This window comes from Lepus europaeus, chromosome 20 (assembly GCF_033115175.1).
Source record: "Lepus europaeus isolate LE1 chromosome 20, mLepTim1.pri, whole genome shotgun sequence".
NCBI classification, from domain to species: domain Eukaryota; kingdom Metazoa; phylum Chordata; class Mammalia; order Lagomorpha; family Leporidae; genus Lepus; species Lepus europaeus.
In genome coordinates this window covers 12086086-12100539 of record NC_084846.1, presented here as the reverse complement: position 1 = coordinate 12100539, position 14454 = coordinate 12086086, and the positions used below count along the sequence as shown (strand labels likewise).

The 14454-nt window shown below is 45.3% G+C and overlaps 1 protein-coding gene across 1 annotated transcript; it reads left to right on the top strand.

Annotated features, from left to right (window-relative positions):
• Positions 1-6: 6 nt before the first annotated feature.
• Positions 7-4687, top strand: LOC133749677 (tRNA (cytidine(32)/guanosine(34)-2'-O)-methyltransferase-like). The gene is made up of 2 exons (XM_062178962.1): positions 7-116; positions 960-4687. Exon 2 carries the CDS (start codon positions 1228-1230, stop codon positions 2206-2208), a length of 981 nt encoding a protein of 326 aa, XP_062034946.1. The 5' UTR covers positions 7-116; positions 960-1227; the 3' UTR covers positions 2209-4687.
• The last annotated feature ends 9767 nt before the right edge of the window (positions 4688-14454 follow it).

Genomic DNA, 14454 nt, shown 5'->3' with positions numbered 1-14454 from the left:
AGCCGCCTTGTCCGCCCGGGATGCGGGCCTCCAGCCGGAAGGGGGCGCCATCACCTCCCTGACGACCTCACTGCCTGTGAGCTTGCGGGGCGGAGGTGTCTGGTAATCCGCTTCGGGTGAGTTACAATTCCCAAATATTTTATTATTGGGTTCAGAGCCCTTCTTTTTCCTGCTATTCTAGGATTCTCTTTCTTTTGGGCCATTTACAAGGTTTTTTTGTTTTGTTTTTTTTTTTGTTTTACATAGCAATTTGAATAGTGCTTAAATATATTGCATCGGCGAATCCTAAAGAATCTCTTTCCTAGTCTGTCTTTGGTCGTTGAACGTTGTTTCTCGCTGGTACTCTTACTTGTGTGTAATCTCGCCTGGTTCTGTTGTCGGTGTTTTTTTAATTTTGGATTATGTGGGATTATGTAATAGTGTCGTCCGCACCCACGCACAGTTTGGCTTTCTTACGTTTCCTTTGTGTCTTATTTTCCTGGCGACGACTCCAGTACATCTAAGGAGAGCGACAGGAGGCAGCTTCCCTAGAACGTTTGGTCCAGGTGACCACGTGTCTTGCATTTCTCAGCCACATTTTTTTATTATGACTTATTTATTATGACTTATTTTATTATGACTTAATTATGACTTACATAATTCATTTTTACATAACTATTTCCCATCTACATGGATGCTTTATATAATTTAGATTGTAGTCCACGTATGCATTTTGCTATTAATCTAGTATGCATCTGTATATGGTTTAATCAAAATAATATTTTGCTTAAAATAGTTACGCCTCTGTTTATAAAAACGGTTGTTCCTTAAGTACCATTTATGTCCTGAACTGATGGTGTCATCCGTGTGATGCTGGATGCACAAAAGAGAGTCGGACATATTCTGTTTATCTCCACGTTGGGTGAATCTGTGAAATTTATGAATGTCTTTTTTTTCTTCCTTAAAACTTTGGAACGCAGAAAACATACGCACTACGTTCAAGTTGGGACCAGGTCTCGCTGCTGTGTCGGCTGCCCCCCGTGACCCCCAGGCCAGCCACGGTAACCTTTAGGTGTGTGCGGCCAGCAAAGCCCTGCCTTTTCTTACCTGTTTGTGCTCTTGCTGAGGCTCAGGGGCTGCTACCTGGTGGGTAGTACAAGTTCCCCCCAGAGTAGGTGGTGGCAGAGTCACCTGGTTACTGAGGCATCCGCTGACCATCGCAGGTGCCTGGGCAAGCAGTGTGGTGAGATGGGGCGTACCTCGAAAGACAAGCGTGACGTCTACTACCGCCTGGCCAAGGAGAATGGCTGGCGTGCCCGCAGCGCCTTCAAACTGCTGCAGCTGGATGAGGAGTTCCAGCTCTTCCGAGGTGTGACGCGGGCTGTTGACCTGTGTGCAGCCCCGGGCAGCTGGAGCCAGGTGCTGAGCCAGAAGACTGGGGGCCAGGAGGCTGGCCAAGTGGTGGCTGTGGACCTGCAGGCTATGGCTCCGCTACCAGGTGTGACCCAGATCCAAGGGGACATCACCCAGCTGTCCACTGCCAAGGAGATCATCCAGCACTTCCAGGGCTGCCCAGCAGACCTGGTGGTGTGCGACGGGGCTCCCGACGTCACTGGCCTGCATGACATGGATGAGTACATGCAGGCCCAGCTCCTCCTCGCAGCTCTGAACATTGCCACTCACGTCCTAAAGCCGGGGGGCTGCTTCGTGGCCAAGATATTCCGAGGCCGGGATGTGACGCTGCTCTACAGTCAGCTGCGCATCTTCTTCTCCAGCGTGCTCTGTGCCAAGCCCAAGAGCAGCCGGAACTCCAGCATCGAGGCCTTTGCTGTCTGCCAGGGTTACGACCCTCCTGAAGGCTTCAAGCCAGACCTGAGCAAGCCCCTGCTGGACCACTCATACGACCCAGATTTCAACCAGTTGGATGGACCCACCCGCGTCATTGTGCCTTTTGTGACCTGTGGGGACCTGAGCGCCTATGATTCGGACTGCAGTTACCCTCTGGACCTACAGGATGGCTCCGAGTACAAGTACACCCCGCCCACACAGCCCCCCATCTCACCCCCGTACCAGGAGGCCTGCACGTTGAAGAAGACGGGCCGGCTAGCTAAGGAGGTCCGCCCTGAGGATGGCCCCATCAGCAGAGCAGTCACAATGCCTCAGCCCCTGGACACCCAGCTAGCCCCTGAGATGGAAGATAATGAAACTGAAATGAACTGTTCACGTTAACGTGGTTAGCTGGCAAGCTGATAAAAACGCCAAAGCTGCTTGCTATCAGGAAAGCCAGAACTTGCGTTGAGCCTGTTTTCAAGATCATGTCATCATGGGGCCCAAACAAACAAGCCACGTGTTGGAATCTGCAAGGCCACCGTGAAGACACCAAGGAAAGAAGTAGAACACTACTCTGGGGAATTCCCGACTGAGGCCTCCCCTCTTATCTCTACCTCTCTAGGGGTGTCCTAATTATGTCCACAATTTCCCCTGAAAGCAGAGATTTTTCAGCTGGATGGAAATCAGGGTGTGCATGAATTTGATGGAGGAGAAAGTTACGTATTTTCATGAAGGACTGAAATTTAGCTTGATTCCCAGATGCTAAATAGGCATGATAATAATAATAATAGCCTATGATGTAGGCTTCGTGACAACATGTCAAGATACCTTGTAAAATCGGGCAGGTGTCGTGGCATAGCAGGCCAAGCTGCCGCCTGTGATACCGTTGCTGGTAACAAATCACAACAGGAAAAACGGTACCTGTGATTTTCCCACGAAAACAGAATATCATTTTTATGTTATGTTAAAGTTGGATGCATATGACAATATTGTTCATATTTGTCACCACTCTGAATGATAGCAGACTTTATAACTCGATGTTCTAACTAATGTTATTGCAAAAAAAAAGGTTGGAACGCTCAGTAAGTCTACCCTTGAAATTTTGCTGGTCAGTCTTTTTTTTATTAGTTGGTTGCTGTGATTTTTCAAATATAGATTAAACTTACTTTATATGAGCTTCCTGCTTTTTGTATATTTTTGTTTTGATAAATTGGCTTCCAAAATTCAGTAGATTTTTGTCTGTTTTAAAAATGTTACTCCTAGTTAAGAAAATCCTCTTAGTACTTTGTGAAGGTCTATAAACTAAATAATTATTCATTCCGATTCCTGAAATTGGTGATTTGTGTTACCTTTCTCTTTGTTTTCCTTAATCACGTTTGCTAGTTTTTGTTAGTATCGTGTCTGCTTTAAGAACTCCTTTTTTCTTGTTTATTTGTTTTTATTGTATTTCATAATGCCTGCCATTATCTTTTTTCTTGGCTTTATTCCAGTCTTCTAGGTCGATTTACCTGTAGCCAGTTTGTTTTTATCTTTCTGCCTTTCCTATTGGTCCCCACGCCAGATGCCTTAACCCCACAGAATCTGTGTGTCTTCATCTCCTGATCTGCCTCAGGAGTCTTCACTACTGGGACAATTGGATCCTCTGTTGACCTACTGAAGGAACCCTCATTTCCTAAAGCCTTCGTCATTGTGAATAAAGCCATTTTATGTACTGTATGTGTATTTATAGATATTCCTATTAATGTCAGGTTGTTTGTAGGCCTGTTTTGTTTTTATACCAGTTGGGTAACTGTAGAAGGGCATCTTTGCCACATCATATGGTGATGCTGTGTAGGCTTCGTGACAACATGTCAAGATACCTTGTGAAATCGGGCAGGTGTTGTGGCGTAGCAGGCCAAGCTGCTGCCTGTGATACTGACATCCCCTGCGGTCACCAGTTTGTGTCCCAGGTGTTCCACTTCTGATCCAGCTCCTTTCTAATGTCCCTGGAAAAGCAGCAGAGGATTGTCCGAGTTCTTGGGCCTCCGAGTTCTTGGGCCTCTGCACCACGTGGAGACCTGGAAGAATCTCCTGGCTTCCAGCTTCTGCTCGGCACAGCCACAGCTGTTGGAGCCATTTGGAGAGTGAACCAATGAATGAAAGCTCTCTCCCTCTCTCCCTCTCTCTCTCTCTCTGTGTGTGTGTGTGTGTGTTGCTCCCTAATCTGCCTTTCAAATAATCTTTTTAAAAAATTTGTAAATTACCACTATACATTCTAACCAGAAATGAATGAGATTTTTATGGTATTTTCTGTCCTTTTTTTCAAAAAGATTTTTTTATTTTTTATTTGAGAAGTAGAGTTAGTGGGAGTCTTCCATCCACTGGTTCACTCCCCAAATGGCAGCAACAGCCTCAAGCCAGGAGCTTCTTCTGGATCTCCCACAAGGGTGCAGGGGCCCAAGGACTTGGACCATCTTCTGCTGCTTTCCCAGGCCATAGCAGAGAGCTGGATCGGAAGAAGAGCATCCGGGACACGAACTGGCGCCCCTATGGGATGCCGGCGCTGCAGGCTTAGCTCACTATGCCACAGTGCCGGCCCTCGATACTTTCTATCCTTGTAAACCATTGTCATTGTCATGGGTGTTTATTTGTGTTTCTTATAAACACCCTTATACGTGTGTAGTGTATCTATCTCATTGCTGTGTTAGCTTGCAGTCACTTAATGCACAGTTCATTCCTTCTCAGAATTTGCTAATTCAGCACATCTTATTTGTTTATTTCTGGTCTGTATGTGTTTGGTGCAAAAGTGACTTTTCATATATATACCAAGTTTTAAATTGGGGAATTTATTTTTCTTATTGTCAAGTAAATTCTTGATAAATTTTTAATGTGTTGCCTATATTATTTCCTCAAATGGGGCTTATCTTCTGCTATTTGTATGGCATCTTTTTAAATATTTATTATTTATGTAAAGGGGAGGTGAGATGGAGAGAGAGAGAGATTTTCTATCTGCTGGTTCACCCCAAATGTGCACAACAGCCAGGTATGAGCCAGGAACTTCATCTTGTCCTCCATATGGGCAGCAGGAGTCCAAGAACCTGGACCATCTGCTGACTTCTCAGGCACCTGAGCCAGAGAGTAGCTGGGACTCAAACCAGCACTCTGATTAGGGGTGTGGACGACACAAGCAGCCTAGCTCATTGCTCTATAGTGCTGATGCCCTGAAGTGTGGGCATCTTTAATTTAACAAAGTCCGCATTGTCTTTTTTACAGAGTACGGTTTAAATGTTGTGTATAAAATGAATCACTAAACACAGAGAGGTTAAAACGTGTCAAATATTCTTCCTAAGAAAGCATGTCTCTTTAATAAATTACACATGAATATTTCCATTTTAATAAGTCTTTCATGAAAAAAATAACCCAAAGAAGTAAGTTCTTATTTATATTATGTGGTATATAAAGTGATATAATGTGAAAGTAGAGATGTGGTTTTTTTAATATTTGCCAAATCACCCAAAATTAAATTCATTGCACAAAATCAAAAATATTAACTTTACTGCATAGGTTTTCTCAACAGCTTATCAGAACAGACAAAAAACACTAACCATTTCCAAAAGCTACAGATACATAGTCTCAAAATAAGCAATAAATAACAAAATTTCAGGCCCAAACATACAGAACATTCCAGACTTCTGAGGACGAAAAAGAGTCTCAGTTTCCCAGATTTCCCCACAATGGAAATAAGCAGAAACATTTTAATTTCCTTTCTGAATCCAGCATTCGATAGATGACATAGATGAGGAAATAAAAAGAACATAAAAAATCTCTTTTTATAAAAACAGCTAAAATATTCAAGGAAAATTTTTGGCAAATATGAAAACATAATAATCATTAACAAGCAAGATACACTAAAAGATGGTTAGCATTCCAAAATAAATAATGTAATTCAAGTAAGTGACTAACACAAGAATAAAATCACATGATCATTTAGATTAAATGTCAAATTATAATTAGTTTATTATTTGCATATCACTATAAAATTAAACTGTTAGCAGAATAATAAAAATAAGCAATTCCATTATTTGGATGAAGGCTGTCTATAAAAATTTATACCAAATAGCATAATAAACACGTAACATTGAAGGCTGTTTCCCTGGAAGGCTCCCTCCTCTATCTGTCTTCAACATTGTTCTGGACGTGTAGTCAGAGAAATTAAAGACACAGGTAATATGGGGCCAGCATTGTGGCATAGCAGGTAAAGCCACCACCTGTGACACTGGCATCTCATATTAGCACTGGTTCAAGTCCTGGGTGCTCCACTTCTAATGCAGCTCCCTGCTAATGGCCTGGGAAAAGCAGCAGAGGATGGCCTAAGTACTTGGGCCCTTGCCACCCACGTGGAGACCTGGATGAAGCTCCTAGCTCCTGGCTTCCTCCTGGCCCAGCCCCAGTCATTGCTGCCATCTGGGGAGTGAACGAGTGGATGGAAGATATTCTCTCTCTCTCTCTCTCTCTCTCTCTCTCCCTCCCTCCCTCCCTCCCTCCCTCTCCCTCCCTCCTTCCCTCTGTGTGTGTGTGTGTGTACTAAGTCTTTCAAATAAATTTTAAAAAGAAAAAAAAACAGGTAATATTAGGTAAAAGGCTCAATTTTTAAGCAAGAAAACTGACACATGGATGACACTATTATATACAGAGATAATCAGACATAATAAAACAAACTGAAAAGAGGATTAAGCAAGATTACTGGGTACAAGAACAATATTTGCAATGAAAGGTGTTACTTTGCACTGCAAGAAACAAATAGAAAACAATTTTAAAGGACAAAACACAGACCAGGAAACAAAAGACACAAGACAAAGACTAATGATTAGCCTTCAAATTGGTATTAAAAATCTCAAACCCACAGAAAAAGAAAGAGGCCCAGAATTCAGTAAACACTTGGTAAATTGTTTATCATGCAAAGAAGCTTATTGCAAACTCCAGGTCACAAAACCCTGGCAGGATCTGGGACAACGGAGGGAGGAAGGGGTCTCAGGACATCATCAGGGAGGTGACGTCACCCCCTACCGTTGGGAGTCTCAGGGGAAGGTGAACCCACTTCACACCTGAGCCCAAATCACACCCCCCTCTTATTCCCCCAACCAGGCACAACCCCAAAAGACCCCCTTCAAGCTAGGGGTGGTTCTGATTGGATGCTGCTTTGATGACTTGTGTGCTCACCGGCTATGTGAACTGTCCAATCAGGCTTGCCTGGGCAACACCGCCACAGATCTTTCTAGGCGCCCTCCTTCTGTGCCTCATGGCTCTGCTGATGGTGGCTCCAGGTGGCTCAGCTTTGCCTCCCTTGCAGGAGCCCCAGGATGTCCAGAGCACTCCGAAGCTGGAACACGGTGAGTGCGGGCCCAGCCCCTCTGGCCGTCCAGCTCTGGATGTCAGCTGGGCCAGCAGCTGGAACTCTGGGCATCTTGTCCCGTCCCTGTAGACAGAGCCTTTGGCTCAGCCAGGGAACCCATCATCATCCCAAACTGTGGTGAGACGGGAGGTCCTCACAGAGATTGCAGACCTCACAGATGGCCTCACGTGTGGGAGAAGCTGCGATCTGTGGGGTCCTCTGCTGCACCTTTCTCCAGAGACATGGCTAGATTCCCCTGAGTGGGGAAACAGCTCTAATGTCCATACCTGGTGCTCTCAGTATAGCTCTTCCTAGGAGCCAGAGGCCCTTTGCTGCTGCTGGCAACAAAATATCACAGGCTGGGTGATTCTCTCTCTCTCTCTCTCTCTCTCTCTCTCTCTCACACACACACACACACACACACACACACACTATAATTTGGGGCAAGGTTTTTGTCCAAGGTTCTGTAGCAGCATCTGGTGCCCTCCTTCTGGTTGGCCGAGGCCTGGAGTGGCACTGAGCCCATGTGACCAAATAAAGGAAGTGCAGAAGAGGCCAGTGCAAAGTGGCTTCTATAGCTCACCGCTGCAGATAACCCACTGACCCATTAATCACATGAGTGGATTTGTCCCAATCATTACATAAAGAGTTACAGAGAGAGGAGAGGCAGAGAGAGAGGTCTTCCATCCGATGGTTCACTCCCCAGTTGGCTGCAACAGCCAGAGCTGCGCTGATCCAAAGCCAGGAGCTTCTTCCAGGTCTCCCACGCAGGTGCAGGGTCCCAAGGACTTGGGCCATCTTCTACTGCTTTCCCAGGCCACAGCAGAGAGCTAGATTGGAAGTGGAGCATCCAGGTCTCGAACTGGCACCCATATGGGATGCTGGTACTTCAGGCCAGGGTGTTAACCCACTGTGCCACAGTACCAGCCCATAAATAAAATCATTTAAAAAAAAAAAATACTGTCTCGCCCAGTGCTTCAGCTCAATAGGCTAATCCTCCGTCTGCGGCGCCTGCACACCAGGTTCTAGTCCCGGTCAGGGCGCTGGATTCTGTCCCAGTTGCTCCTCTTCCAGTCCAGCTCTCTGCTGTGGCCCGGGAGTGCAGTGGAGGATGGTCCAAGTGCTTGGGCCCCTGCGCCTGCATGGGAGACCAGGAGAAGCACCTGGCTCCTGGCTTCAGATCAGTGCAATGCGCTGGCCATAGCGGCCATTGGGGGGTGAACCAATGGAAAAAGGAAGACCTTTCTCTCTCTCTCTCACTGTCCACTCTGCCTGTCAAAAAAAAAAAAAAATACTGTCTCACCCCAGCTAGAATGGCTATTAACAAAAAGACAAAAAACAAATGCTGGTGAGGATGCAGAGAAAGGGGAACTCTCGTACACTGTCGATGGGAATGTAAATCAATGCAGCCCTTGTGAGAAACAGCATGGCGTTTCCTCAGAAATCTAGATCTAGAACTGCCACGGGACCCGGCAATCCCACTGTGGGTATAAATCCAAAGGAAAGGATATCAGGATGTTAAAAAGACACCTGCACTCCAGTGTTTCGTGCAGCACTGTTCACACAGCCAGGATGTGGATCAACCTAGTGGCCTCGTTGGTACATGCATGGATGAAGAGCAGGTGGTTATGTATACACAATGGAATAATGCTCATCTGAAGTAAAGAACTCACAGATGAGCCTGGAGGACGTTGTGTTAAGTGAAACAAGTCAGCACAGAGAGACAATTACTGCATGTTCCCACATACAAGTGAAGGCTGAGAGAGTTCATCTCACAGAAGGAAAGTGGTTACCAGAGGCTGGAAAGGGGAGGGAACTGAAGAAGCATTGGCTGGTGGGTACAAGGGTGCAGGTGGGTGGGAGGAGTGACTTGTAATGATTGCAGCACAGTGAGATATCTGATTAAAAAGTTAATTAATGGTGTGTCTAAAAATAGCTAATAGGATTCTGAATGTCCCCAACACAAATGACAAATATTTGTCGTGATGAATATGCTAATTAATCTGATCATTATACATTCTATATATACTAAAAAATAAGAAAATAGCAAAGTGAAATTAATGACACATTAGTAAGTGAAGCCAACAGTAATGTTCTTCTACTTAAATATATATTTATACATTTTCATATATATAAATCAACTATTAATCACATTTGTATGTAAGTCATAGCACGCTTTAATTCACAAAACTATATTGTACTCTGAACCAGACATTTATATTAATTAAGAGTGTTTGAAGTGAGGGGGCAGACCTTTGTCACAGCAGTTAAGCTGCACTTGGTATGCCTGCATTCCATATTGGAGTGCTGGTTTGAATCCTGGCTGTTAAATTTCTAATCCACATTCCTGCTAATGTGTCTGGCAAGCAGGAGATGATGGCTCAAACACTTGAGTTCCTGCCACCCACATGAATGGTGGAAGTCCCTGCTCCTTGAATCAGTCTGGTCCAACCTTTGTGGCCATTTGGAAAGTGAACCAGAAGAAAATTCTCTTCCTCCCTCCTTTCTCTCTCTCTCTCTCTCTCTGTGTATGTATGTGTGTGTGTGACAGAGAGAGAGAGGGAGGGAAAGACACTCCGCTTTTCAAATAAACATATATTCAAAAATGAATATTTAAAAAAATATTTCAACTCCTCACTAAATTCATCTTCATGTAGATATATCATTTCATATAATTCAATACCAATATAACTTAATAATTATAAATCCACCTCATAAGAATATCAAGGTTATTTGAGGGGACTGCAAAAATCTGTGGGACAATAAAATGAAAAGGTGAGTTTATTTTGGTAAAAAATCTTTCAAATATTTGATAGTCATACATTTATGAGTATATAATCTTTATAAATAAAATGAAAATATAACTCCTTTGGGCACATGGCAAATTTTAGGGGAATCCTTGATGAAATGGAAAAGGAGGTGTCAATGATAAGAAAATATGGGTGTAGACAGATGAAGCAGCTTCCCAAGTGACCCCTAGAATTGAATCCTGGCACTTTGACTACTATGACCTTTCTACTCAACCTGCTGCTTACCCATGATGTGCAAAACTATTTTAAAAGTCTATTTCCTAAGCAATGGAAAAAGAAGTCTTCAGGACTGGACTGACCCATATTACCTGAGTCCTGGAAGGTCAAAAGCCCTGGACCTGCACTTGGAACTGCTGGCTTTCTTTGACACCAGTGGTTCTGGGCCCAGTTCTCCCATCTTCATGACAATCAAGAATGTATTTTAGGCCGGCGCCGTGGCTCAACAGGCTAATCCTCCGCCTTGCGGCGCTGGCACACCAGGTTCTAGTCCCGGTCGGGGCACCGATCCTGTCCCGGTTGCCCCTCTTCCAGGCCAGCTCTCTGCTGTGGCCAGGGAGTGCAGTGGAGGATGGCCCAAGTGCTTGGGCCCTGCACCCGCATGGGAGACCAGGAGAAGCACCTGGCTCCTGCCATCGGAACAGCGCGGTGCGCCGGCCGCAGCGCGCTACCGCGGCGGCCATTGGAGGGTGAACCAACGGCAAAAGGAAGACCTTTCTCTCTGTCTCTCTCTCTCTCACTGTCCACTCTGCCTGTCAAAAAAAAAAAAGTATAAAAAAAAAAGAATGTATTTTATGAGAAACAAAATAAAATTCTGGTTATGATTCTCCCCCTTGCAGTTCCAAAAGTGGATGGAAGTATTGTGCATCCACAACCTTTCAAGGCAGAAATAGCACTGTCTTCCATCTCCACCCAGAACAGAAGACTGATTCCACAACCTGCGATCCAGAAGCACTCTCCACGCTATGGGTGGGAGTGTGGGTGAGGGGACAGAAGTCTGATCACTACCAAGTTAACCCCTTGTGTCCCTGAAGGCACTTGTCTGCCTAAGTAACAATATTCTCCAAAGGATGATACACACTGGAAATATGCATACCTTAGCAAACTATGAGGTGTATTAAAGGAGGCTGAGGCAAGCAGAAATTTTCTTTTTCTTTTTCTTTTTTTTTTTTTTTTTTTTTGACAGGCAGAGTGGACAGTGAGAGAGACAGAGAGAAAGGTCTTCCTTTACTGTTGGTTCACCCTTCAATGGCTGCTGCGCACTGCGCTGATCCGAAGCCAGGAGCCATGTGGGTGCAGGGCCCAAGGACCTGGGCCATCCTCCACTGCCTTCCTGGGCCATAGCAGAGAGCTGGACTGGAAGAGGGGCAACCGGGACAGAATCTGGCGCCCCGACCGGGACTAGAACCCGGTGTGCCAGCACCACAGGCAGAGGATTAGCCTATTGATCTTCAGCGCCAGACACAAGCAGAAATTTTCAACATGAAAGGAGAGAAATTTATGAAAGCAAAATCACTGAGGTGAAAGACCTACCAGGAGGATTCACAAGCTGTCCAAGTGTCTGAGTCTTACCCATGACGTTTGCATGGAGGAGGGAACACAAAGCAGAATCCACAAAAATTCATATGCAAGACTGAGAAGTCTTCTGAGTTTCATGATGAAAATGGAACAAGGGCACCCAGGGTGAAACGGCTCATTAGCCATAGAGGCTGTAATGTATACACCCTTGCTTGCCACTTGTCACGTGAGGCGAAAGGCAGACAGCACTCAGAGTACCTTTTAAAGGAAGAGGTACATGTGGCAAAATGAAATTTGAAAAGCACCACCAGTCCAGAGCATCCTAGAATCATCCTGGACACTAAACAAATAGTGGCCATTAATCTACCCTCCAAGCATCATCTCATTAATCCCATTCAGATTTCAAGGCAACACATTTCATTGCTTTGGTTCACCTGGACATGGGTAAGACTCAGCCTCCGTGACAGGGTTTAACTGAGTTCCTGCCTTGCTGACACTGTGGTGAGAGAGTTATTTTGGAAAATATTTCATTTGAAATTTATATCTATAGGAAAATCACAGTAGCTCTACTATAAACTCCTGTAATCCCCTTGCCCTGTTTACATGACTAACTGACATATACCCCTTCACTATAGGGCAGATAGCCTCAAAATACAACACTCTCTTCGATAACCAAACCCTGAAATCTAAACATCATCATCATTTCAACACGCATCCAACTGATGGTCCCAGTAAAATTCTATCAGCTGAGCCAACTCTTCCCTCCCAATCTGGTCCTCTTCCCTTTAGTCTGGAACGTATCTCAAGCTTCTCCCTCACTTTCTCACCCTTCACAGGTTAACAAGCTCATATGATTCAAACCCAGATCTGCCCAATGTCTAACTCAGAGAAGAGAATTTCTGCACTGTCATCAGGACAAACCAGCTGTGTGTGCCCACATTGGGTCTCCCCACCCACCTACCACTAGAGATGGCAACTTGATAGATGGATGATATTTCTGTCAGGATTCTCTGTGAACACACAGACTATTTTTACTTCAATGTAAAGGAGGATATTTTTGTTTGTGTGGAAAGGGACAGGAAACAAAAACAAGCAGAAAGGAAATTTTTATCCATTGGTTTATTCTCCACCTGCCTACAACAGCCGTGGTTGGCTGAGCTGAAGCTGGCAGCCAGGAAATCACTCCATTCTCCCAAATGGGTGAGAGGGAACCACACAGTTGAGCAATCACCTTCTGCCTCTCAGGGTCTGCATTAGAAATAAGTTGGAGGCAGGAGCTTGAGTGAAACCTCAAACCCAGACATGTCAGTATGGACACAGGCATCTTAACTTCTATGGGACTTAAAGGGGAGACAGTCTGAGTTTATGTCAATGTCACAATCCTCCTACAACCCCATCCACCAACCATGGCAACCTTTGATGATTCTCTCCTGAACCAAGAACCACCACATTGATGCTATGTACTCACCAGAACCACCAAAATATGCTTCCTTGATTATCTCAGGTCTTCATAATTACCTCTTGCAATATACAACCCCAATGAACTACACAGCCACAGGAAACCAAAATGAAGAGTGTCGGTGGTATTCTTTATCGTGAGATGGGTCTTTAGAGATTTCGTAGCATTTGTGGGGTTCCTTCCTGCCCTGGCTATGGCTTGTTACAGCCCATTCAACATCCCCTGTGCTTATAAACAGCTTTGGTGCAGGTGCATAAGAACTTCTCATCCTAGTGTTCCCAGGTTGGTCAACTGTACTAGGGACAGAGACACCAGGATTTGGAGTGAAAAGGTGGGCATAGCAGCCAGGTCAGTGGGCATAGGCTAGGGGGATTCACTTTTCTGGTGTCTAACAGGGCTGAGGGATGACTGAGGACAGAAAGTCTTAAGTTGCTTTCCCATGATACCGTAGTAGGATGACATTTCTACACAGCTATCAATAGCTAGTGCAGGCCGGCACCACGGCTCAATAGGCTAATCCTCCACCTGTGGCGCCGGCACCCAGGGTTCTAGTCCCAGTCGGGGCGCCAGATCCTGTCCCGGTTGCCCCTCTTCCAGGCCAGCTCTCTGCTGTGGCCCAGCAGTGCAGTGGAGGATGGCCCAAGTCCTTGGGTCCTGCACCCGCATGGGAGACCAAGAGAACCACCTGGCTCCTGGCTTCAGATCAGCGTGGTGCGCCGGCCACAGCGCACCAGCTGCAGCGGCCATTGGAGGGTGAACCAACGGCAAAAGGAAGACCTTTCTCTCTGTCTCTCTCTCTCTCACTGTCCTCTCTGCCTGTCAAAAAAAAAATAGCTAGTGCAAATTAGAGGATGTGGTGTTGGGAAAGGGAGCATGACAAAATCTGGGGTGGCCAAGGTTGGCACTTCCCATGAGGATGTTTAAAGGAGTGGGAGAGAACACAGAGGTCAGTCCCCCGTTTTTGAAAAGTAAGCAGGAAACACATTTGGCCAGCACTGAGGCATTTCACTATGATGTGGCTTTTAACTTGAGGTATCCATGTTCCAGTATTCTTTTTTTGAACCTATATATTTATATTCCATTATGATATCTTTCATATCTATGCATTAAAAGTCAACAGAACTCTAATTACATTCCTATTTGAATCTATATACAATCTGAAGCTACGTACATTCTTTTTTCTTGTATTAATGCCTTCTTTTTACTTTCATGAATGAATATTTAGGGATTTCACACACTTTGTAAACCTATGTCTACTGGGACTGGCATTGTGGCATAGTAGGTTAAGCCTCCACCTGCAACACCAGCATCCCATACGAGCACTGGTGTGAGTCCTAGCTGCTCCACTTCTGATGCAGCTCTCTGCTATGGCCTGAGAAAGCAGTAGAAGATGGCCCAAGTTCTTGGACTCCTGCACCCATGCAGGAGACCCAGAAGAAGCGCCTGGCTCCTGATTGGCTCAGCTCCAGCCATTGCAGCCATTTGGGGAG